This window comes from Microcaecilia unicolor, chromosome 4, assembly GCF_901765095.1.
Source record: "Microcaecilia unicolor chromosome 4, aMicUni1.1, whole genome shotgun sequence".
Classification (NCBI taxonomy): domain Eukaryota; kingdom Metazoa; phylum Chordata; class Amphibia; order Gymnophiona; family Siphonopidae; genus Microcaecilia; species Microcaecilia unicolor.
Window position 1 is genome coordinate 353,734,764 of NC_044034.1, and position 26,468 is coordinate 353,761,231.

Consider the following 26,468-nt stretch of genomic DNA (forward strand, 5'->3'; position numbering starts at 1 on the left):
ATAAAAAGGTTTTTGAGCCTATGATGATCAGGCAGGGCTCCCTGAAGTTGGACTCAACACAAGGAGTATTTGCCTGGGTTTGAGGCTTTTCCTCTACACAAAGAAACATTCTGTTAGACCCCAGATTATGAGTAGGGGTCACTAGATTTGATTAGTCAAATCCATGCCAGTGCTCCGCCCTGAAATGCCCATGACTCTCCCATTTCCACGCCCCCTTTTCCAGGATGCGTGCATAATTTAGGTGCAGGTTGCACGCCTCAATTTACACATGTGAATATTAATGGATTTCAATTAGTGCCAATCATGGCTTGTTAAAAAGTCAATTACTGGTGCTAATTGGCTCGTTGTTCAATTGCATTGCGCACACACTTTTTAGCGACTTTTATACAATTGGGATTAACAGGGCATTTTCAGTGACACAATCCAGTTAGTGCCTCTGAATTTGCCCGGTTAGCTCCGGACAAGTGATTTAAACAGCCAGGGGTCATTTGTGGCTGTTTAAATCATTTTACATATCGACCTCTCTGTTTTTATTTTAATTTTGATATACTATGTATGTATTAAAAGTGTTGAGAATTTTTATTTGTAACTGCTTTGGTGCTATCTTGCGGAAAGTGGAATATAATTACAGTAATAACATCAAAATCAAATTTCACCTCAGACAAATTACATGCATCCTTTATCAGATGTAAATATATGCACATCATATCCTCTCGGGCCCTTTTCAAGTAGAATTATGCGCATATTTTCACTCTGAAAACGTAGCAAAGTTCCCATAATAAAAAGAACATTCCATCTACTTATAAAATTAAGATAAACATTCATTAACCTTGTGTGTCCTCTTGTTAGGCGGTATAAGAATCCAATAGATCATAAACCATTAAAGGGCCCTTTTACTAAAGGACGTTAAGTCCTTAATGCACGGTTAGCGCACACCAACACACTTCCGCAGAATGCATTAATTGCATAAGTACATAAGTATTTCCATACTGGGAAAGACCAAAGGTCCATTGAGCCCAGCATCCTGTTTCCAACAGTGACCAATCCAGGTCACAAATACCTGGCAAGATCCCCCAAAAAGTACAAAACATTTTATGCTGTTTATCCCAGAAAATGTTTCCCCAAGTCCAATTTAATAATGGTCTATGGACTTTTCCTTCAGGAAGCCGTCCAAACCTTTTTAAAACTCTGCTAAGGTAACCGCTTTTACCACATTCTCTGGCAATGAATTCCAGAGTTTAGTTATAAGTTGAATGAAAAAAAATGTTCTCCGATTCGTTTTAAATTTACTACTTTGTAGTTTCATCGCATGCCCCCTAGTCCTAGTATTTTTGGAAAGCATAAACAGACGCTTCACATCTACCCGTTCAACTCCACTCATTATTTTATAGACCTCTATCATATCTCCCCTCAGCCGCCTTTTCTCCAAGCTGCAGTATTTGCCTATTTGCATACAATTTTATTTATTTTTATTTATTGTTTGTATTTGTATCCCACATTTTCCCACCTCTTTGCGGGCTCAGTGTGGCTTACAATAAGATATGAATAATGAGAATACAGTTGTTACACATTGGTTATGGGTTACATTGTACAAGTTATGCGAGATAATCGAATTATCATTAGGAATATCACAATGGGACATCAACAGGGAGAGTTTGGGAGGAGACAATGGGAAGCTTAAGGGCAGTGTTAAGACACAGAGGCACATGGTGTACATATTCCTGTAAGTATATGTATGAGTAATGTGGAATTAGGGGGGATGAGAGATCATAAGTGGATGTGTGATGCATTTATGTAAGTGAGTGTGGGCTCTATGTGTTTTGGTTTTTTCCGTAAATTGTCTCAAATAGATGGGTCTTCAGTAATCTGCGGAAGGATGCTTGTTCGTGGATCGCTCTTAAGTTGCATGGCAGTGAGTTCCAACGTTGCGTGCTCGTGTGAGAAAAGGTTGACGCGTGTAGCGTCTTGTATTTCACGCCCTTGAAAGTAGGGAAATGGAGGTTGAGGTATGTTCGGGAAGATCTCCTAGCATTTCTGGGTGGTAGGTCAATCAACTCGGACATGTAGGCTGGGGCTTCGCCGTGAATGATCTTGTGGACTAGTGTGCATACCTTAAAGGTGATGCGTTCCTTCAGCGGAAGCCAGTGTAGTTTCTCTCGTAGTGGTGTTGCCCTTTCATATTTTGGTTTACCGAAGATGAGTCTGGCTGCTGTGTTCTGAGCTGTTTGAAGTTTCCTCAGTGTTTGCTCTTTGCAGCCTGTGTATAATGAGTTGCAGTAATCCAGATGGCTGAGGACGAGGGATTGCACTAGGTTACGAAAGACGAATCTTGGGAAGAGTGGTCTTATCCTTTTCAGTTTCCACATGCAGTAGAACATCTTCTTAGTTGTGTTGTTTGCGTGGGTTTCAAGTGTTATGTGGCGGTCGATAGTGACTCCAAGGATTTTTAGCGTTTCTGAGATTGGAAGGTTTAGGTTTGGTGTATTTATCGCGTTGAATTCGTTGGCGTTGTATTGGGAGGTGAGTACCAGGCATTGAGTTTTTTCTGCATTTAATTTCAGACGGAATGTGTCTGCCCATGTGTTCATGATGTGTAGACTTTGATTGATTTTGTTGAAGATTTCTTTGATGTCTTGTTTGAAAGGGATGTATATTGTCACATCATCGGCGTATATATATGGATTGAGGTTATGGTTTGATAGGAGTTTTGCTAAAGGGATCATCATTAGAGTGAAAATAGTTGGTGAGAGAGGTGATCCTTGTGGAACTCCACATTCAGGTGTCCATGCCTTGGACGTGGTTGAGTGTGATGTGACTTGATATGAGCGCAGGGTTAGGAACCCCTTGAACCAGTTCAGGACATTTCCTCCAATGCCGAAGTATTCAAGTATGTGTAGTAGGATTTCGTGGTCGACCATGTCGAAGGCGCTTGACATGTAAAATTGTAGGAGGAGTTTATTGTTCCCGGTTGCTATTATTTGTTTAAATTTGGTCATAAGGGTGACTAGTACTGTTTCTGTGCTATACACTAAAAATATTTGTTTTTACAATATTTTTAGGAGGGGGGCGTGTCATCAGCAGAGTGTGGGCATTCCCATGTTATCCAGAGAGTGCGTTAGGATTAGTGCGTGCTAATTGGATAACGCAGGGTTAATGCATGAACACAGAGCGCCTTCTAAATGGGAGGCAGTAAATGTTCCTGCATAAATTTTTGTAGGTACCGCGTGCGAATGGGAATATTAGCGCCCAACCTGCAAAAAATAAAAAGGAAAAAGTCCTGCAAAAATGCTGCATTAAATCTGGGTAGATTTTACCGTATCTTAGTATAAAGGCCTCTAAAATAGTCAAATAAAAAAGGAATATTTTTTTTTTTTGGGGGGGGGGGGAGGGTGAGGTCTGTTACCTTTTGTTTCTATGCTGTTTACTGAGAGAACATTTGAAAACTGCAGCTTTTACTTTGGGTTGAGTTAAAGAAGAAACAATGTGTAGGGGTCCTTTTACTCATTGCAGTAGTGAGAGTGCGTCTTTTGGGCGCACGCTGGACCGCTTTTTTACCCCGTCTAGGAAGAAGGGAATTTTTTTAAGGGGTCCGAAAATGGGCGTGCGTTAAAATGGAAACCAGCGCGCGCCCACCCATTGACCTAGTGGTAAGGTCTCACTCGCTACCCGCGCGGTAAGCATGCAAAGAGCACCAACTGCTGTTTACTGTCAATAAGTGGCCTATGGTAGAAAATTATTTCCCACAGCGGGATTTGGCATGTGTCAAATTCAGAATTACCGCCCGGCTCACGTGCAACCGGGCAGTAGTGCTGATTTGATGTGCTGTATGCGCGTAGACCCTCCCACCCTTTGTAAGTGAGGCAACTTTCAAAACCTCAGGTAGGTTGATGGTCGATGCCAATATTAATATGATGCTTTGAAACCGCTATTTTCCCTAAAATAGGGTTCAATGTGGTGTACAGAAATAAGACATGTATGTATAGATACACATCTATACATACATCTGAACTTCCCCAGCTGTAAAGGAATTAAATACAAACAGTCATATGCTACTACCTTTGCTTACAAAAGCACACAGTTATGGAACGCATTACCCATGACCCTGAAAACCATGGACAATCTAACCAACTTTCGCAAATCGTTGAAGACACATCTCTTCAACAAAGCCTACAAAAGTAATCCTCAATGAAACAAATCATTCCTTAAACCACTCAGGTTCATCAAAAAACACCTCTCACACGACCTTACCTAACACCTTCCCATCTAAATCCTCATCTACCTTCAGCCTACTATCGACTGTATTTAAGATCATGTAATGACTACATTATAATAACACTCTGTAAGCCACACTGAGCCTGCAAAAAGGTGGGAAAATGTGGGGTACAAATGCAATAAATAATAATAATAATAATAATCTAACTATAAATACACATATCGATCTATTAAAAACAGTAAGATCCATAAATGTTAAAAAACAAACTTTAAAACGTAAGCTTAACATCTATATGACTTATAAAGCAGGGGCGTATCTGCGTGGGGCCACAGGGGCCTGGGCCCCCGCAGATTTTGCCCCGGACCCCCCTACCGTCGTTAACCCTCCCTCCCTCGCCTATCGCCGTCACCTACCCCGAGGTCCGCTTCCTCCGGCTTTTTAAAATATTGCTTCAGCTGGCGGGGGACCCCAACCCCCCACCAGCCCAGCCGCGATCTTTAACTTTTTCATCCTCGTCGTGCAGCGCGCTGTGAAAGCTGCATGCATCTTTAGATCCAGTTGGATGGAGTCTGACGTCGCAGCACGTTGTAATGTCAACGTGCTGCGACATCAGACAGACTCCATCCAACTGGATCTAAAGATGGGGGGTTGGGATCCCCCGCCAGCTGAAGCAATATTTTAAAAAGCCGGAGGAAGCGGACCTCGGGGTAGGTGACGGCGGTAGGCGGGGGAGGAAGGGTTAACGGCGGTAGGGGGGGGTTGACGGCGGTGGGGGGGGGGGTGACGGCGGTAGGGGGGGCTGACGGCGGTAGGGGGGGCTATAATGTGCCCCCTCACTCTAGCCCCTGCCCCCCCTACCGCCGAACCTCAGATACGCCCCTGTTATAAAGCCAAAGATATTTGGGTGAAATTATATTTCCTTAAAACATATTATCAAAGATAAACTGTAATTAAAATATTGATCAATATCTTAATTACAGTTTATCTTTGGCTTTATATGTCATATAGATGTTATGCTTACGTTTTAAAAGTTGTTTTTTAACATTTATGGTTCTTACTGTTTTTAATAGATCGATATATGTGTATTTACAGTTAGATGTGTATCTATGCATACATGTATATTATTAAATTGTTTGTGTTTATGTTTGATGTAGACCCCTGACGCAGGCGCTGTGCGCCGAAACACAGACCGTGTTGGGTCCATTTAAGGATTGTTTTATCTAAGCACATGATTACAAATTTTTTTGACCTTTTTTTGAGGGCCTCTGGTACTTTTTGTTTTTGTTTCTTGGACTTTTGTTTTTACTTTGTTCCCTCTCTTTGCTACAGTACAGAAATAAGAAAAATATTACAAAAAAAACAAAACCAAACAAACCAAAAACAATACAAAGTAATTAAAAATATAATGATAAAAGCTGATAAAATAACCTAACATTTCCAGCTAATATTTTACATTTTGGATCGCCCAAATAATGGGCCCTTTTACTAAAAGGCGGTAAGGCTACCGCTGCATTAGCACGCGTCAAATCGGGCCTACTGCAGGAGCCTGGCGGTAGTCCCGGCCAATGCGACGCGCCAACTCCGGCGCTAGTAAATGCATTTTTATTTTCTAGTGCCAGGGTCCTACCTGGTGGTAATCGGGCAGCGCTGTATGCTGCCCAGTTACCGCCAGGCTAGTGCGGAAGCGTCTACCACCTCCTAAATGGGTAGCAATAAAGGTTCCACTAGGAAATGGCTGCGGGTTAAGTGGTTCACTTACAGCAGGGACATTTCCCTTAAAAAAAAAAAAGCCTTTTACCCGCTGCAGTAAATGGGGGTCTCGGTGTGTGACAAAGCCACATACCGACGCTACCTCAAGGTCACTTTTACTGCAGCTTGGCAAAAGGGACCCTAAGTGAGTTTTAGCATTTTTCAAAATTTTAAATAAGTCCTCGCTACCTGAATACGTAATGGAAAATTATTCCATAAAGAAACAACAGAGAGAGAAAAAAATTTTATTAACTTCCCAAGATCCGTCTTTCGCAGCCTAGTGCAATCCCTCGTACTCAGCCATCTGGATTACTGCAACTCACTATACGCAGGTTGCAAAGAGCAAATACTGAGGAACTCCAAACAGCCCAGAATACAGCAGCCAGACTCATCTTCGGAAAACCAAAATATGAAAGTGCAAAACCCTTACGAGAGAAGCTACACTGGCTCCCACTCAAGGAACGCATTACATTTAAAGCATGTACATTAATCCACAAAATCATCCACGGTGAAGCCCCAGCCTACATGTCTGACTTAATAGACTTACCACCCAGAAATGCTAAAAGATCATCCCGAACTTTCCTCAACCTCCACTTCCCTAATTGCAAGGGCTTGAAATACAAGGCGCTGCACGCGTCAACCTTTTCCTACATGAGCACGCAGTTCTGGAATTCACTGCCGCGCAACCTGAAAACGATCTACGAGCAAGCCACCTTCCGCAAACTATTGAAGACCCATCTTTTTGAGAAAGAACCAAAACACATAAAGCCCACACTCACTGTTCAGTAATGCATCAACACAGCCACTCTGAATTCTCATCCCCCGTAATCTCACCACACTCATACCTTTACTCACAGAAAATGTATACCATATGCTTTCTTGTTGTTATGTACTGCCCCTTTTAGTTCCCACTGTTTCCTTCCAATGTTTCACTGCTCTTTCCATTGTTATATTCCTTAATGTTACTTTGACTTTGTCTCACATAACTCCTCACAATGTAATCTATAACCGAGTTGTAACAAATTGTATTTCTATTACTCACAACTTATTGTAAGCCACACTGAGCCCGCAAAAAGGTGGGAAAATGTGGGATACAAATGCAATAAATAATAATAACTATCCTAGAGAAGTGTATTTTTTTTAAAAATGGGAGGGAATGTAGTTAGCTGTACATAAGTGAAAAGAGTGACCAAACAGGCTAATTTGCAAAGGGAACCTACCTGAGCCGTTTCCCTTTGAAGATGGTCCCTAAAATATGCTGAATAACACAGAACACTGTTAGCCATAAAAAATGCAATACGTACTCGAATGGTCTTCTGTCTCTGCCGCCTCTTCCTCCTCTTCCTCTTCCGTTACTTCCTTTTTCTGAACCATTTGCTGCCTTTCATAGGCGCTAACCGAAGAGTTCCGACTGCAGTGATTGAAGCCCCCATCCCGGGGTAAGGTGAAGCTGCGCGGTTTACCCCCACCCCCGCTGTTCAGTGCTTTGACTCGTTCACCCTCCACCAGCGGATATGGCCCATAGTGATCCTGCAGGTGGCACTTTTGCGTTGGAAGGGTTGACTGCCGCCGGTGATCGGGCGAAATGACCGCGGAATCAGAGAACACAGAGTCCTCGAGCGGTGAAGTCTGGAGGTAATGCAGACCCGAACTGGTCAGCGGTGTTTCGATTAAATCCTGCCAGGAGCGTCGCTGACTGGCAGTTTTGCGTGCCGGTGATCCGGTGGTGCTCCCTGCTGCTTCCTGGCGGTGCTCCTCGTGAGAGGACTGCGACTGCGATGTCTCTGTGGATGACAGTCTACTGTGCTTTGGTTCAACGAAAGGACTTGTGCAACTCATCTGTAACCAAAAAGAAGCATGGTTAGCACTTGAGCGGATGCGTAAGAACATAAGAACAGTCATACTGTCCATCTGAGTGGCCCTTGTGGTAATTTCATTTTTGGCGTGCGTCCGATATGCGCGTCTGAAAAATGATTTTTATTTTTGGACGCGTGGATCGGATGCACACCAGGTCATTACCAGCCCGGTTACCGCGCGACTCTTTACCGCTACGTCAATGGCCGGCGGTAAGGTCTCAGACCCAAAATGGAGGCGCGGCAATTTTGATTTTGCCGCACGTCCGTTTTCGGCAAAAATATTTTAAAAGGCCTTTTTTTTACAGGTGCGCTGAAAAATGGATCGGCGCGAGCCCAAACCCGCGGCCTACACTACCGAAAGCCGTTTTTCAGCGCACCTTAGTAAAAGGACCCCTGACAGCCCAAATTCTGAAATTACCGAAGTCCCAGTACTGTTCCTGCTTCAGAACTTCCCTGAGGCAGAGCTTGAATGCTTGAAATGCGATCATGTTGGAAATGGATAGTATGTGACACTGATTTTGTGTTGAATATTCTTCAGATAAATATATTTACTTGCATTTGTGGAAGATGTTGAACTTGCACATGAACATTTTTATTTGAGAAATCATTGATGATTGGACCTACGATTAGAACCTCAATAAGCCTTTTCTTTATCACACATTACCTACTGCTCTTTATGCTGGTTCTCTAAATCATTTTCTCTATGTATTTTCTGCTATATCAGCTATTTTAGTGGGTGTTTTTTGATTTATTTAGGCTTTAGAGTGGTGGCTGTGCTTCAACGGCACACTGCCGCACAGGGCCGCCGAGAGACTGAGCCGGGTCTGGGGCAAGGCCGCCCCCCCCCCCCAATCCCTACCACTGCCGCCTCCCTCTCCTGCTCTCAGGCCGGCTGCACCGCAGTCCCCAGTCTCCAACCGCCGACCCCCAGCCCCGTCGACAGCCCCACTCCGTCCGCCACCATGACCGGGCCCCCTGCATTCAAATCCACTGGCAGGCTATGTCCTCCTAGTTTGGGGCAGAGCTGAGTCTTGTAGTATGGAGGCTGAGGGTGGTTGCCCTGGTTGCCCCTCCCCTCCAAACCTCTAACACTGGCCCTACTCAAGGGAACAGGAAATATTTCTCGTCTTCCTCAGGCCTGTTAACATTCTGAAGTTGCTCAATAAAAACATACTGGGGCTCATTTTCGAAACAGAAAAACGTCCAAAGAGTGGCAAAAAAAGGCAGACGATCTTTTTTTTTTTTTTTTTTTGCCAAAACATCAAAATCACTATTTTTGAAACCCATTTTGAAGACATGTTTTTATACAGTTTGCATGCAGTACGTCCAAATCTCAAGGGAGCATGTCGGGGGTATTGGGTGCAAGATTTGGGCATTCCCAGAACTTGGACGTTTTTCTGCCATAATGGAACAAAGCAAAAAACGTCCAGGGCTAAAAGTTAGACGTTTTGGTCTAGACCCGTCTGAATCACGACTAAGTCACAAAAAGGTGCCCTACATGACCAAATGACCACTGGAGGGATTATGACCATGACTCCCCTTATTCCCCCAGTGGTCACTAACCCCTTCCCACTTCAAAAAATGTGAAAGAAAAAGTATATATCAGCCTCTATGACAGCTTCAGATGTTATGACCAGTCCTATTAGAGCAGCAAGCCGGTACCTAGAGTAGCCTAGTGGTTGATGAAGTGCACTGTAGAGAAGGGAACCCAGGCCCATATCCCACTCTAACTGTTACACTTGTGGTGGAAAGTGTGAGCCCTCCAAAACCCATCAAAAACCTACTGTACCCACATATAGGTGACACCTGCAGAGATGGCGACGAAAATGATAAAGGGGATCGGATGACTTCCCTATGAGGAAAGGCTAAAGCGGCTAGGGCTCTTCAGCTTGGAGAAAAGGCGGCTGAGGGGAGATATGATAGAGGTCTATAAAATAATGAGTGGAGTTGAACGGGTAGATGTGAAGCGTCTGTTCACGCTTTCCAAAAATACTAGGAGTAGGGGGCATGCGATGAAGCTACAATGTAGTAAATTTAAAACGAACCGGAGAAACTTTTTCTTCATTCAACGTGTAATTAAACTCTGGAATTCGTTGCCAGAGAATGTGGTAATGGCAGATAGCTTAGCGGAGTTTAAAAAAGGTTTGGCCGGCTTGCTAAAGGAAAAGTCCATAGACCGTTATTAAATGGACTTGGGGAAAATCCACTATTTCTGGGATAAGCAGTATAAAATGTTTTGTACATTTTTGGGATCTTGCCGGGTATCTGTGACCTGGATTGGCAACTGTTGGAAACAGGATGCTGGGCTCGATGGACCTTTGGTCTTTCCCAGTATAGCAACACTTATGTACTTGGGATTCTGAATGGAATCTTGCTACTCTTTAGGGTTCTAAATGGAATGTTGCTATACACTTTGAAATTCTGCATGGAATCTTGTTATTCTTTAGAATTCTAGAATCTTGCTACTCTTTGGGGTTCTACATGGAATGTTACTATTGTTTGGGTTTCTGCCAGGTACTTGTGACCTGGATTGACCACTGTAGGAAACAGGATGCTGGGCTCGATGGACCTTTGGTCTTTCCCAGTATGGCAATACTTATGTACTTAGATAAGGGCTATTGTAGCGGTGTATAGTTCGGTACAATAGGTTTTTGGTGGGTTTTGAAGGGCTCCCCATACAATATAAGAGGGTAATGGTGAGATGTGTACCTGAGACCTTTTATGTGAAGTTCATTGCAGTGCCCCCTAGGGTGCAGTGCCCCACTGCTCTGCTGGGATGTCTGTGTGGCCAGTCTGCTATGAATGCTGGCTCCTCCTACATCTCAATGGCTTGTTTGTGTGCATTTTTCCCTTGGACTTTTTTTTTTTTTTCCGAAAATGGTCCACAAAGATAGATGCACTGAGCACAAACACATCTAGCGAATGGCCATTTTTAAAACAAAAATATAGACATTTTTCTGATTCAAAAATCAATACGTTCGCCACTTGATTTTTGGATGTTTTCAGCAAAACATCCGAAATTGACCAGTCAACTCCAGGAATTACAACGAATCATAATTAAAAACATCAACATACCCTAAGATTATGCAGAAGCTCGATCATGTTTCCTAAACAGAAACGTTTTAATATATCTACGAAATTCACCATACGAAGCTGGCCGACTTCATTGTTATAGGTGATATATCTTTTCCAAGTCTAGCAGCTTGGAATGTCAAGAGACAGTGAAAATGTTTTAATGTCTTTGTACCTTTAGGTGATGGAAAGACAAAAAAGTTTTCTTTTCCCTTTCTAAAATTCTGTTAACCGTCAACTGTATTAAAGTGAGCATAAAAATAAGCAGGCAACAGATGATCCTTTTCCCTACATAGACGGCCTATACAAAATCAGGCTTATATTCTCTCTTTTTGTTTCCTTACCATGATCTCTGCCAATAAGTTACCATCCCAAGACAGTATGGTTTCAAACAAGGGTCTTACCGAGGGAGGCCGTGGATACGTGTCATAAGGAGGTGGTGGGCTGTCTTGCTTAGGTGCAGAGGGGGTGTCTGCTTCTTCCTGTTCACTTTCGCTCCAGTATTCTAGAAAGAGACATGTCCAAAGACAAGCCAGAGGTCACCAATCTTTTTAGCATGTGCCCAGTACTTAATCTCGGAATGCACTCCACCTTCTCAGAAGTTAACATGACATATAAAGCCAAGCACGAGGAGGAACAGGACAGAACACTGCAGTCAGAAAACAAATAATAATAAGTGTTTCAAAGTTGTCACATTTGGGGGCCATTTTACTAAGCCGCGTAGGCGCCTAAGCGTGCCGAATGCGTGCCAAATTGGAGTTACCGCCCGGTTACCGCGTGGCCCTTGCGGTAATTTCAATTTTGGTGCGCGTCCGCTACGCACGTCTGAAAAATATTTTTTATTTTCTGGCGCACGTAATGGACGCTCGCTGAGTGGCATTTGACATGCGTTGGTCATTACCGCCCAGATTCTTTACCGCTAGGTCAACGGCTGGCGGTAAGGTCTCAGACCCGAAATGGACGCGCGGCAATTTTGATTTTGCCACACGTCCATTTTCGGCAAAAAAATAAGAGAGGCCTTTTTTACAGGCACGCTAAAAAATGGATCGGCGCGCGGCCAAAACCCGCACCTACACTACCGCAAGCCATGTTTCAGCGCGCCTTTGTAAAAGGACCCCTTGGTTTGATAATGTTACAGTCTGAACATTAATGCTCCTTCACCCCAAATTAGATCATTTGGTGGTAAAAGCCACTCTATAAAAACTTTTGGGCAGCTGGTGAATTCCATTTCATTTTGCTTAATGCATTATTTCGATCTCACTTTTGCATACAGGACTACTGCAAAGAGAAAATACATGGTGAAGGTCAGAATGTGTTTCTTCTCGAGCTGCTGTTGAAAAATCATGCAGAGTTCAAAAGTCATCAATATCCTCCCGCCACTTCTCTAAACCTCCAATTCTTCATTCCTCCCCTTCTGATATTCTCTCTGACTCCTTACCTTCAGGTTCCTCCCCTATTTTCTTCTGACCATGCTTCGTATTTTCATTCTCTGCCTCACTCCTTTGAAACCTTCCCCTTGGTATTCCCCCATCTCCTTTTTTTAATCATGGTTGGAGAAATTTTCACTGTCTGTCTACCAACAAGATATGCAAGCACTTTTGTACCCATGGTTCTGTTAGTAAATTTTCGAACAGAAATTATCCAGGTGGTTTCTCTTTGAAAATATGCTAATACACATCTACTATGCTTGAAAATGAACAGACTAGAAAATATTTGAGCCTGCAAATAGGTGGGAAAATGTGGGATACAAATGCAATAAATAAATTTAAAATAATAAATACACATGTGATTTGCTGAGTGAAAAAGTATGAAAAGTAGGGTATGTGAGGGATATCAATTGTATAATCCTGCCAAATTTCAGCCTCAGGTACGGACTAATTACATCATTAAAGAATGAGAAATAGAAAATGGCAACTGGAGAGGTCGCAGTGGTGTGAGCTCCGACTGATTCAAGCTGCCGTTTGAGGTACCGGCCATGATAGGGAAACGGAAGGGCAAGGCACATACCTTTCCTGCTGCCGGAGCCCTCCCCGGTCAGCAGACTCTGGACCAATATGTGTTTCAGATTACGCACGCTGCAGCAGAAAGCTTGTGCTCACTGAAGGGGGTGAATACTCCTTCAGCCCCGATGTGTGCAGCATGCCTACGATACCCGGAAGTGGAGCCACACCTGGAGTCGCTGAAGTGGTGTCGGATGACGTCTTCACTTCGAAGCGAAGCAGGGCAACTCTAGCAAGCAGTACGGCTTCTGAGTACTTGTCCTTTGAGGCTCACTCTCTTGACACCCCAGGAGGGCAGGGGAATAGTCACGGGTGGGCCTGGGTGGGCATGTGCCCACCCAATTTGTGCTCAGGCCCACCCAGCAAGCATTGGCACAGGGGGAGAAGGCTGGGCTCCGGAGACTTCTGCGGTCCTGCATCTCCCTATCTTCCTTCACAAACATTTCTGTCGAAGGGTTATTGCAGGCATTGGCAGCGATTCCCAGACGCTGCCCGCAGCTAACCCAGAAGTCTCCCCTCTGCTGCGCACCGCTGTCACTCAACACAACTTCCTGTTTTTTTTGCCTGGGCAGAACAGGACGGCTTCTGGGTTAGCCTCAGGAAGTGTGTAGGAAGTGTTACCGCTGCCGGAAACCCTTGGACGCAAACATTTGGTAGATGGGGGAAGGTGAGAGTCATGCTGGCAGAGAAACGAATGTGGGTGGAGGGGAGGGAAGGGAAGGAAAGGAAAGAGGTGCTACACATGAGGGAGGGAAGAGGATTAACTGTTGGATATGGAGGGAGGGATAGATGCTACATGGGGTGTGGGGTTAGAGAGCGGGAGAATTTCTGGGGGTGGTTTTGGAGGGAGAGATGCTGAATGGGTTGGGGGAGGGAGGAATATTGGAGGCGAGGTGGGATATGATGAGAAGAAGAGATGCTGCATGGGGGGAGAGGGCTGAGAGAGGGAGACATGTTGGGCATTGAGGTGATGGGGAGCAGGGGAGAGATAGATGTATTGGGAGAGAGAGGGAGAAGTGTTGTACATGGAAAGGAAAGGGAGAGATGCTGCATGGAGAGAGGGGAGGGGACAAGGAACAGAGAGAGAGAGAGAAATGTGGACAGTGGGAGAAAGGGAAGAGAGGTTGGACATGGGGTGAAGGAGAGGAAGGGAGAGATATGGGGGAAGTGAGAAAGAGAAAGATGTTTGATCCAGGGACAGATGGGAGTGAGGGAAAAATGCTGGACAACTGGAGGGAAGAAAGAGAGAGGGAGAAATGCTGAATCATGGGGATGGGCCAGGAGGGAAGAGAGAAGAGACAGGAAGATGTTGGGGGAAGTGAAATGAATCCAAAGAAAAGCACAAAGTGCTCTCAAGATTTGAGAGCCCTTTGTGCTTTTCTTTGGATTGCTTGTAACCTCTCCATTCCATGTTGGGGTAAGTGAAAGGGACAGGGAGATGTTAGGCTGCAAGGGTATGGAGGGGAGAAAGACGGAGCAGATGCTGGGCTAGAAGGGTGGAAGGAGGAAAATGCTAGAAATGGTGAAACTATGTGGGAGAGGCAAATGAGGGGGTGAGAAGGAAATGAATGAGAGGAGGATAGTGATTATAGGGGTAGAAATATATTATAGGGAGTTGATTAAAGATGAAAGGGAATGGAAGGCTGGAGGAAGGATTAAGATGGGGAACGGGAGAGCTAGTGGGTGAAAGAAGGAGATGGAATTTATAGGTAACCGAAAAGTAAAAAGGAGAAGGATGAGAAAGAAGGCGAAATTTGAAGGAAAGAAAAAGAGAGGAAAGAGCTAAAAAAGAAAGATCAATATGAGGCATATTTTCAAAGCACTTTGGGAGGCTAAGTTCCATAGGTTTCTATGGAACTTTGGGAGGCTAAGTGCTTTGAAAATGAGCCTCTAAGTCAAAGATAGGTGTAGTGAGAGAATGGAACAAGACAGGAGAGAGGAGAAAAGACATATGGACAGCAGCCGCTTGAAGGAGAATTAGCAGAAGACAGACAGGGAAGCAGAAAAGAGAAACTGGAACCAACATGATGGAAAAATAAAATGTCCAGACAACAAAGGTAGAAAAAAAGCATTTTTATTTCGAATATATTAAATGGAATATGTTAGCTTTGGGAAATGACATAGTAAATGTCTTTACATTGTGTTCAGTACTAAAGGAAATGCAGTTCATGCCAAGTTTAACTTCTTGGGGTTCCCAGTTCAATTTTTGTGATCCCCTGTTCTGTTTTTGGTGAAGGTCTGTTGGTATGATAGTAATGGCAGCTAGAAGATTGGAGGGGAGGCATGGAAGAGAGGGGATCAAGAGAGCCCCAGCATGTTTAACACCAGCCCTGACCCTTGCTATAGCTGGTGGGGATTTCCAAGCATCTCCAGCTGAGGACCTCATCCAAAGGCAACCAGACTTTTCCTTTTGCTAAGTTCTACAGAGGACAGCACCATCATTGAGTCACCGACAACTACACATGTGTGGGGTGCCGACTTCAGTGGCTCAGGGACATTGCTGCTGCCTAACTTAGTAAAAGGGAGATCTGGCCACCTTCAGTGGAAGTCTTCAGCTGACAGAGCTTGAGGTGCCAGAGGAGGGATGAAGATGGGGGTAGGGCAGGAGCTGAGAAAATATTGTGCCCACTCAATTTCGGCTCAGGCCCACCTAAAATTGGCTGTCTGGCTATGCCGTTGCAGGAGGGGGAGTACTCTATGGGGCTGGAAGATTTCCAGACGTGAGTGGTCAACAGCCTGTTGAGTTTGAGGCACTCAGAGTATCGACTGACAGATTGAAGGCGATATTGGCGGCCATTGGTAAAATGGAGAAGTTTTTGTCTACATGTATTGATGTCTTTACCGAAAAATTTGAATTGCTCCGGTCCCAGGTGTCAGAGTCCAAGGAGAGAGTGAGTAGTGATTCACTGGGGGACTATAACTGGAGGGTCAACAAGACTTTAGTTAAAGATAAACTTGTGATCCATCATAAATCCGTGGCAATTGAGAATCAGCTAAGATGTCTGAACTTGAGATTTATGGATTTTCCTAAATCTCCTTTTTTTGTCACCTGTTTACTTTTTGGCACGGGAGGCGTGTCTGGGGGGCAGAGAGTAAGCATGCCCTGCTCTAATCAGGTAGCGTGGGTATATTACAGCATGCTGCCCAATTAGCGCAGGAGCCCTTACCGCCTCCTAAATAGGTGGGAAATTAGCAAGTGGCCACTACAAAAAAAAAAAACATTGAAAGGCGGCCATTTTACCGATGTTAAAGGTGGCTGCAGCACAAGGAAAACCCATGCACTGACAACACTGCCGGCCACTTTTTAGCGTGGCTTGGTAAAAGGAGCCCTAAAGCTGGAGTGGAGGAGTGGCCTAGTGGTTAGGGTGGTGGACTTTGGTCCTGGGGAACTGAGTTCGATTCCCACTTCAGGCACAGGCAGCTCCTTGTGACTCTGGGCAAGTCACTTAACCCTCCGTTGCCCCATGTAAGCCGCATTGAGCCTGCCATGAGTGGGAAAGCGCAGGGTACAAATGTAACAAAAATAAAATAGATACTATTGGACATTCTACATGGAATGTTGCTACTATTGGAGATTCTACATGGAATGTTGCTATTCCACTAGCAACATTCCATGTACAAGGCTGCGCAGGCTTCTGTTTCTGTGAGTCTGACGTCCTGCACGTACGTGCAGGACGTCAGACTCACAGAAGCAGAAGCCTGCGCGGCCACATTGGTGATCTGCAAGGGCCGACTTCTACATGGAATGTTGCTAGTGGAATAGCAACAGTCCATGTAGAATCTCCAATAGGAGCAACAGTGGAGGAGTGGCCTAGTGGTTAGGGTGGTGGACTTTGGTCCTGGGGAACTGAGTTCGATTCCCACTTCAGGCACAGGCAGCTCCTTGTGACTCTGGGCAAGTCACTTAACCCTCCGTTGCCCCATGTAAGCCGCATTGAGCCTGCCATGAGTGGGAAAGCGCAGGGTACAAATGTAACAAAAATAAAATAGATACTATTGGAGATTCTACATGGAATGTTGCTAGTGGAATAGCAGCATTCCATGTAGAATCTCCAATAGTAGCAACAGAATCTCCAATAGTAGCAACATTCCATGTAGAAGCCTGCGCGGCCACATTGGTGATCTGCAAGGGCCGACTTCTACATGGAATGTTGCTAGTGGAATAGCAACATTCCATGTAGAATCTCAAATAGTAGCAACAGTGGAGGAGTGGCCTAGTGGTTAGGGAGGGTGGTGGACTTTGGTCCTGAGGAACTGAGTTCAATTCCCACTTCAGGCACAGGCAGCTCCTTGTGACTCTGGGCAAGTCACTTAACCCTCCATTGCCGCATTGAGCCTGCCATGAGTGGGAAAGCGCGGGGTACAAATGTAACAAAAAAAAAAAATTGCATAGTCCCTTTCTACTGACCCTATAGTATATATCAAACATTCAAAAATGAAAAGTTGCCTTTCCAGACTTTTGTAACCTTTATCTCTGTTTTTTGTGTAATCCACTATAATATGCACAGGGAGAAAAGGGTCCCTGTTTGAGTGACAGGGAAGGAGGAGATTAGTAGGGCATAAAACAGGGGCGGACTGGGCGTGGTCTGGGCCCCCCGCCTGGCCACTGCCTAACACCCCCCTACCGCCACGCTGCTGCCCCCTACCACTGCAGCCGATACCCCCGCTGCTCCAGTCCTACTTGAAGGACCCTGGTGGTCTAGTGGTCTCTGGGGGGGGGGGGGGGGGGGGGGGAGAATGTTCTTTCCTGCCCGCTGCATTGCTGCTATTCCCTCGCCTGCCGATCCTGCCATATTTTCAAAATGGTGGCCGAGACTTAATGCGGTAGTCTCGCGGGTCTCGACAGTCTTGTGAGACTGCCACAGGGAGTCTTGGCCGCCATTTTTAAAATACGGCGGTGCAGGGCAGGGGGAATAGCAGCAGCACAAAGGGTAGGAAAGAACGTGTTCCCCCTCACAGAGGCCACTAGATTACCAGCGGCGGCCTTTAAAGGTAGGACCGGGGAGGGCAATAGTGTGCGGCGGGCATCCGAGAAGAGCCCCTGGGCCCTCGTGCACTGCCCGGTTGTCCGAACGGTCAGTCTGCACCTGGCATAAATGTAAGAGTTGTGCCTGAAGGAGGGTCTTTGGCTGCCTGTAGGTCTCAGTTACCTTCATATCCCCTGCCATTGACCGTGAAGGAGAGGAGGGAAGTCCTGGAACGGAAAGATCTGTTAGTTGAAGGGGCAGGTTGCAACTCCATAAAGTGGCAACTGGCAGTTTGCGTACTACAGGTGGGTAGGAAGAAGGCCCTGCCCAGGAGCTGGGGGCCGCAGCTAGGGAGAGCTCATTCCAGTACCAGGATGGATCGAGAGAGTGGGCACCGCTGGTGGAGGATCTGAACTCGCACAGGTGGAAAAATACAGAGGAGAGAAGTACAACCTTTGAGAATAAACTCTACAGGATAGGTACGGACGGAAGCCTTGTATATATGTAACACAGCCCCAAACTCCAGAGTGCCCTGCAAATAACCCAAGAGGGAGAGAGGCAAGGGAGCTCTCAAGCAGAGCAACAGAAGAAATTGAATTAGACTGGGTTGACACAGGGGCGTAGCTATGGGGGAGCCACGGGGGCCTGGGCCCCTGCAAATTTCATCCGGGCCCCTGGTTTGACTGGCGGGGGGTCCCCAACCCCCGCCAGCCGAAGCCTTCTTCAGCACCGGTCTCCGGCGCAGCCGCGTTCGCTGCCCTGCTCTTCTTTCTTCTTGCTCCTCCTGTGCACGCTGGCGCTCCTTTACGTGAAACTGAGAAGGAGCGTCAGCGTGCACAGGAGGAGCAAGAAGAAAGAAGAGCAGGTCAGCGAACGCGGCTGCGCCGGAGACCGGCGCTGAAGAAGATGGCTGGTGGGGGTTGGGGACCCCCACCAGCAAAGGTATTTGTTTGCGAGGCGGGAGGGCAGCGAGGCAGGCAGGAAGGCAGGTGAGGAGGCGAGGCAAAGCGAGGCGGTGGGGTGGGGGGGGGGGGGGGGGGGGGGGGCGGCGGGGGGGCAGCACTCCAACCTCAGGCTCTGGCCCCCTCCCACAGAGGGTTGACAATAAGTGGATGTTTTCCGATTAAGTTGGATCTGCAATTGCAGCCCTGCTGTAGTATTTCCCCAATAAAAGTTAAAGTTTCTACGAAGCCCTCGGAGTACTGTGCGATTCCTGGACTGAAGGGCTGAGTAGAAGCTGGGAACAGAGTAAGATTCTCTCCCAATCCCCGGATTGGATCTCTATTCTGCACCACTCCCAGGATCGACTGCAAACGAACTGGAACTGATGAGTGTGGTAAGAGTGGCCTGAGAGAAAGGAACTGCGTGTATGTTTTACTGTGGCCCGGGACCAGAGCTAGTGGACGGGGGAGACCAGGGTTACATTTGTAACCCCGCTTCTGGTACCTTTTCACTCAGTGAGTTGCATATATATATAATATGCCCCACCATGCTCCATTTAACAACAACAACAACAACAACCATTTCTAAAGCGCTACTAGGGTTACGCAGCGCTGTACAATTCAAACATAGAAGGACAGTCCCTGCTCAAAGAGCTTACAATCTAAAAGACAAGAGAACAATCTAAAGACAAGTGAACAATCTAGAGGACGAGTGAACAGTTAATCTGATAGGGTGGATAGATTGGGGTATTTTATATTTCTCGAGCGGTTAGGCGCCGAAGGCAGCATTGAAGAGGTGAGTTTTAAGCAGAGATTTGAAGATGGGTAGGGAGGGGGCATGGCGTATGGGTAAAGGAAGATTATTCCAGGCATAGGGTGAGGCAAGGCAGAATGAGCGGAGCCTGGAGTTGGCAGTAGTGGAGAAGGGTACTGAGAGAAGGGCTTTGTCCTGTGAGCGGAGGTTGCGGGCAGGAACATAGGGGGAGAAGAGGGTGGAGAGGTATTGAGGAGCCGCAGACTGAGTGCATTTGTAGGTAAGGAGGAGGAGCTTGAATTGTATACGATATCTGATCGGAAGCCAATGAAGTGATTTAAGGAGAGGGGTGATATGAGTATATCGGTTTTGGCGGAATATAAGACGTGCAGCAGCGTTCTGAACGGATTGAAGGGGGGATAGATGGCCGAGTGGGAGGCCGGTGAGGAGTAAGTTGCAGTAATCGAGGCGAGAGGTAATGAGAGCGTGGACGAGAGTTCTGGTGGTGTGTTCAGAGAGGAAAGGGCGAATTTTGCTGATATTGAGGAGGAAGAAGCGACAGGTCTTGGCAGTCTGTTGGATATGCGCAGAGAAGGAGAGGGAGGAGTCGAAGGTGACTCCGAGGTTGCGGGCAGATGGGACGGGGAGGATGAGGGTGTTATCAACAGAGATAGAGCGTGGAGGAAGAGGAGAAGTGGGTTTAGGAGGAAAGACAAGGAGCTCGGTCTTGGACATGTTCAGCTTCAGGTGGCGGTTGGACATCCATGCCGCAATGTCGGATAAACAGGCCGATACCTTGGCCTGAGTCTCCGCAGTGATGTCAGGTGTGGAGAGGTATAGCTGGGTGTCATCAGCATAAAGATGATACTGAAAACCATGAGACGAGATCAGCAAGCCCAGGGAAGAGGTGCAACTCGTGGGCGAAAGAAGTGATACGGAAACAGGCTTTTGCATCTTCAACTCTGTTGTGACACCAAAGGAACTCTGCATGTCATGGTTTTATTACTCTGGTTCTATTTTTTAAAATGTATATTTGTTTGCTTTGGTTATGCATTTACTTTTTGTGATATTACAGTATTGACTTAGAGCAATGGTTCTCAACCCAGTCCTTGGGACATACCCAGCCAGTCTGAATTTCAGGATATCCACAATGAATATGCATGACAGAGAATTTGCATACACCGTCTCCTTGGTATGCAGATCTCTCTCATGCATAGTAGATATACTGAAAACCTGACTGGCTGGATATGCCTCAAGAACTGGGTTGAGAATCACTGAGGTGGGAAGGCATTTTGCCAAATAAAGCTTCATTGTTTTCCTATTTGGGCCTTTTCAACCCCCAACAAGACTGTACCCCCCCTCCCAGAGCCCCCTCCCAAGAGAAATCCCTTCCCATAACCCTCCAAAATCAGGAAAGGGAATCAGAATTGGGGGAGGGGGGAGGGAACCTGGCAGATCCTGTTATGCAGGTCCCGGCTGATATTCACTCGGGACCCACATAAGTGTCTTATGGCTGGGACACGCATAAGTGCCAGCGGCCAGCAGACGTCCAGTCAGACCAGATAGTCAATGCCGGTGACCAGAGATGGCCTGACACGGAATATCCCGGTCTAATTTAGCCATCGACGGCCAACACTTAAAAAACCACTAAATACCACCAGCTAAAAATTGACCTGTAAAAGTGCTTGTTCCAGCCTACCCTTTCCTCCAGAGACATCCATTTTTTCAGCAGTTTTAGATATGCTACTCGAATGTCCACCATGACACCAAACCTTGGAGAGGTAAAAGACTTCAAAGAATGTAAAAAAAAAAAAAAAACATCTACGGTCAGAGTCACAATAAGACTTTCTTGGTACCTTGTTCCGGTTTAATCCTCTCTCTCTCTGCAAAACCGGCGGCCGCCATTCCGACTCTGTTCAGCCACCTGTAATTGAAGTACATAAATCAGGAAGAAAGAGAAGGCATCATTAAAACGACCGCACTTCCGCTCTCCGGCATTATTTACATGTCTTTTAGTCATGGGCGTAGTTTGGGGGGTAAGGGGGGGCAGTGCCCCCCTAAACGAGCTGCCACCCCATCCTCCAATTCCCCGAGCTGTGGCAGCCTCGGCAAGAAAGCAGTACTCACGCTGCTTTAGACCTGCCCAAGGAAGCCTTTCTTTCTCCTTCAATTTCCTGTTTCAGTGTAGGCGGGAAGCCGTAGGAGAGAAGGGCTTTCGGGGCAGGTCTAAAGCAGCGTGTGCATACAGCTTTCTGCTAAGGCTGCTGGTGGCTCGGGGGATAGGAAGACTGGGGGGGGGGATACCAGGTACCACTTGAAGACTCCAGTGCTGTGGTGGTGGTGGCGGGAGCGGGAGGGGGCTGAAAGGAGAGCGAGAGAGACAGAGGTGGGGCAGGGAAGGGTAAAAAAACATGAGACCACCGGGGGGGGGGGGGGGGAGTAAGATAGAGAGATGGACGGGACTAGGGTTGTGAGGGGAGGCAGAGGGAGCAGATGAATGGGAGTAGACGGTTGTGGGGGAGAGAAGGAGCAGAAGATGGATGGGTCTAAGGGGGGTGGGTGGGTGGGAGGGAGGGAGGAAGAGGGAGAAGAATATGGATGCAACTAGGGGTGTGGCGGGGAAGGGGAACAGAGAAGAAGACGAGTGGGACTTGGTGGAGGAGGGAGAGGGAGCAGATGAATGGGACTTGGGGGTGTGGGGGAGAGAGAGGGAGCAAAAGATAGATGGGACTAGGGTTGTGAGGGGAGGGAGAGGGAGCAGATGAATGGGAGTAGGCGGTTGTGGGGGAGAGAAGGAGCAGAAGATGGATGGGTCTAAGGGGGGTGGGTGGGTGGGAGGGAGGGAGGAAGAGGGAGAAGAATATGGATGCAACTAGGGGTGTGGGGGGGAAGGGGAACAGAGAAGAAGACGAGTGGGACTTGGTGGAGGAGGGAGAGGGAGCAGATGAATGGGACTTGGGGGTGTGGGGGAGAGAGAGGGAGCAAAAGATAGATGGGACTAGGGTTGTGAGGGGAGGGAGAGGGAGCAGATGAATGGGAGTAGGCGGTGTGGGGGAGAGAAGGAACAGAAGATGGATGGGTCTAAGGGGGTGGGTGGGAGGGAGGGAGGGAGGGAGGGAGAGAGGGAGAGGGAGCAGAATATGGATGCAACTAAGGGTGTGGGGGGAAGGGGAACAGAGAAGAAGATGAGTGGGACTTGGTGGAGGAGGGAGAGGGAGCAGATCAATGGGACGGGGGTGTGGGGGAGAGAGAGGGAGCAAAGGATGGATGGGACTAGAGGGTGCGGATGGGGGGAGGGAGAAGGAGCAGAAGATGGGTCCAACTAGGGGTGTGAGAGGAAGGGGAACAGAGCAGAAGATGAGTAGGACTTGGTGACTGTATGGGAAATGAAGATGACAACAGGAGAGAGAGCAAATGGAAAAGTCAACCTGGAAAAGAATTTAGAAGACAGTGGGACCAGCCCAATCAGAAAAATAAAGTGCTCAGACAACAAAGGTCGAAAAGAAAAAAAATAATTTTTATTTACTATTTTTTAAAGATTGAGATGTGCCTGCTTTGTGAAATGCACATTTATTTATTTAGTTTTGTATTTTGCAGAGGTCAGGAGAACCCCCCCCCCCCCCATTTCTGTTTCTCTCTTAGCAGTATTGCCCTGCTTTCTTGGGTGGAGGGGAGGGGGGGTATCCATTTCAGTTTTTGTCTGAATGTTTTTTTTCATATTCAGTGTTCTAGGCTTGTGTGTGTGTATTTTGAATAACTATAATTAATATGTATCAGATGTATGTATGCAAATGAATATGCTAATGTGCCACGCCCCACCCTTTGCCCCTCCAAATGAAACCGTCAAACTATGCCCATGCTTTTAGTACATGTTACACTGTGTGAATCTGAGAAGAAAGCCGAGCCCTCTGTTAATTTGTGCATCACTTAAGCAGCTGCTCCCTGTAATCCCTTATTCACTGGTGTCTTCCACAATGCATAATTTCACTGCTGTGCAAAATGCTTCCAGACCAAGAGACGCATGAATTATTTTTGTTGTTTTTCAAATGAATGGAGATTCCGAACATCTGTAAGAGAAAGGATAACCTGTCTCTCACAAGTAGGTGTGTGTGTGTGTTGGATTTGATATACCGTCTTTCTAAGGAACAACTGAAGCGGTTTGTTAATTTTCCTGCTGCTCTTGGCATTGTCGGGGCCACATGCTACCAATATCGTACAGGGTGGGGAGCAGCGCTATAGCATGGATTATGGCCAAGAATTAGTCAGATTCCAGCCGAAAGGAGAATCAATTTAACATGGGACAATTCTGTAACTTGGGGCCTCTGTTTGGGCACCCAGAAGCAGAGCGGGGAGTGCGTTTTCTATACTACATAAGTATTGCCATACTGGGACAGACCAAAGGTCCATCAAGCCCAGCATCCTGTTTCCAGCAGTGGCCAATCCAGGTCACAAATACCCGGCAAAATCCCCCAAAAAGTACAAAACATTTTATGCTGCTTATCCCAGAAATATTTTCCCCAAGTCACATTTAATAATGGTCTATGGACTTCTCCTTTAGGAAGCCGGCCAAACCTTTGTAAAACTCTGCTAAGCTAACTGCCTTCACCACATTTTCTGGCAACGAATTCCAGAGTTGAATTACAAGTTGACTAAAGAAAGATTTTCTCTGATTCGTTTTAAATTTACTATTTTGTAGCTTCATCGCATTCTCCCTAGTCCTAGTATTTTTGGAAAGTGTAAACAGACGCTTCACGTCTACCTGTTCCACTCCATTCATTATTTTATAGACCTCTATCATATCTCCCCTCAGCCGCCTTTTCTCCAAGCTGAAAAGCCCTAGCCGCTTTAGCCTTTCCTCATAGGGAAGTCGTCCCATCCCCTTTATCATTTTCGTCGCCCTTCTCTGCACCTTTTCTAATTCCACTATATCTTTTTTGAGATGCGGCGACCAGAGTTGAACACAATATTCGAGGTGCTGTCGCACCATGGAGCGATACAAAGGCATTATAACATCCTCATTTTTGTTTTCCATTCCTTTCCTAATAAGATCTAACATTCTATTTGCTTTCTTAGCCGCCGCAGCACACTGAGCAATAAGTTGGCAGAAATGCGCGTATAGGTGAACCCAGCTACACCAGGTCTATGGCAGGATGAGTGCACCTAATTTACGGTATTCTGTAGATGGGAGACAGGCACATATCCCACCCATCTCCATGCCCCCTTTCACTAAAGAGCTAAGGGGTCCTTTTACTAAGCAACAGTAGGGCTAATGTGTGGGTAGCATGTACCAAATCAAATCTACCGCCCGGGGTAGTGTGGGATCCTGGCAGTAATTTCAAAGTTGGCACACACTTTTTCCTGCGGTAGAAAATATTTTTCTATTTTTTTATTCCAGGGGGCGTTCCTGCTGGTAATCGGCAGTGCGGCCACATTGCCTGATTACCACGAGTAGCAATTGGAAACAAAACGGGAGCTGGGCAGACTTCTACGGTCTACGCCCTGATCATGACTGAATAGACAGGGATGGGCTGGAGTGTAAATTTTAAGGGGCTTCGACGTTAGCTTCAGAACTTAGTACAAGAACAGTACTGGGTAGACTTCTATGGTCTGTGCCCTGAGAAAGGCAAGGATAAATCAAACTCGGGTATACATATAAAGTATCACATACCATGTAAAATGATTTTATCTTGTTGGACAGACTGGATGGACTGTAAGATCTTTATCTGCCGTCATTTACTATGTTACTCTCTGGGGTTCTACATGGAATGTTGCTACTAATTGGGATTCCGGAATCTTGTAACTCTTTAGGTTTCCAGAATCTTCAGAACTTAGTACAAGAACAGTGCAAAGGTAGGCGGAGGAGGGTTGGCGGTGGAAGAGGGGGTCGAGAGTGTCGTCGGCAGGGGGGGAGGGTCAAAGTTGTTGGTGGTGGTGGCAGCGGTTGGCAATGGCAGGGGGGGTGTCGGTGGTGGCTAAAATGTGCCCCCTCACCTCGGGCTCTGGACCCCCCTCCCGACGAAGTCTAGCTACGCCCCTGGCGCACATCCATTTACGCCAACAAAAACCTGGTGGAAATCTCAGTGTGTAGATTTAGGCGCACTGGGCCATATTCTATAACTAGGTGACTAAATTTTGGAACGCCCATGAAATGCCCATTTCCCCACCCATAACCACGCCCCTTTTTGCCTCTGCACATTAGAAGTTCAGTGCACATCATTATCGAATACGCTTACTGAGTTGTGCGCCTAAACTCGAATCGCTGCCAATTAGTGCTCATTATTGCTTGTTAACTACTGTGATCCTTTATTTATTAATTACATTTATAACCTGCCTATTCAAACATAAGAACTCATTAGCTTGTTAAGCCAATTAAGTTACTCGCGGTGTTCTAGAATCCACATGATTTTGACACCTAAGCGCACTATATAAAATCCAGGCGATAACGACGGTTATAGAATTTGCGCTTATCGAACATCATCCCAGCACCTTACTTTAGGCAACCTTTTGAGAATTACCCTCATGAAGTCCTGTTATAGAATTGGGGGAATGAAGGTCAATAGTCATCAGAAACACCGTATCCAGTTAAAGATAAACAGAAAACGGAATATCTTTTTGAAGATCCAATTAAAGATAAGTTGGTGCCACTGAATACTGCCAGATAAAGGTAACCAGACATCTTTATCCATCCATGAACTTAGAGCTGCTACTTATGTGGTCCATCTCAACCAGCTAACTTTAAATAGATAATACTGAGTACAGATTTCTGTGGCCAGAGAAATCAAATCTGAATTTTTATGCTGCTAATTCCCAAAGGTAACCAGATAAATCCTTGAATATCAATCTCGTATACTTAGGGGTGTGGATGAACCCCCCCCCCCCCCCCACAGAAGTGCAGAGATGCCACTGTCTGTGTCAT

At 46.3% G+C, this 26,468-nt stretch overlaps 1 protein-coding gene across 1 annotated transcript in view; it reads right to left on the reverse strand.

The window, feature by feature from the left end:
- The window catches only part of CNKSR2 (connector enhancer of kinase suppressor of Ras 2), a 659,600-nt gene that overhangs the window by 82,725 nt on the left and 550,407 nt on the right, over nt 1-26,468 (reverse strand). The window contains exons 17-19 of the mRNA XM_030202257.1: nt 21,409-21,476; nt 11,295-11,395; nt 7,267-7,801 (exon numbers count right to left, since the gene is read on the reverse strand). Coding sequence (XP_030058117.1) covers nt 7,267-7,801; nt 11,295-11,395; nt 21,409-21,476 — 704 coding nt within the window. The remainder of the gene's footprint in view (nt 1-7,266; nt 7,802-11,294; nt 11,396-21,408; nt 21,477-26,468) is intronic.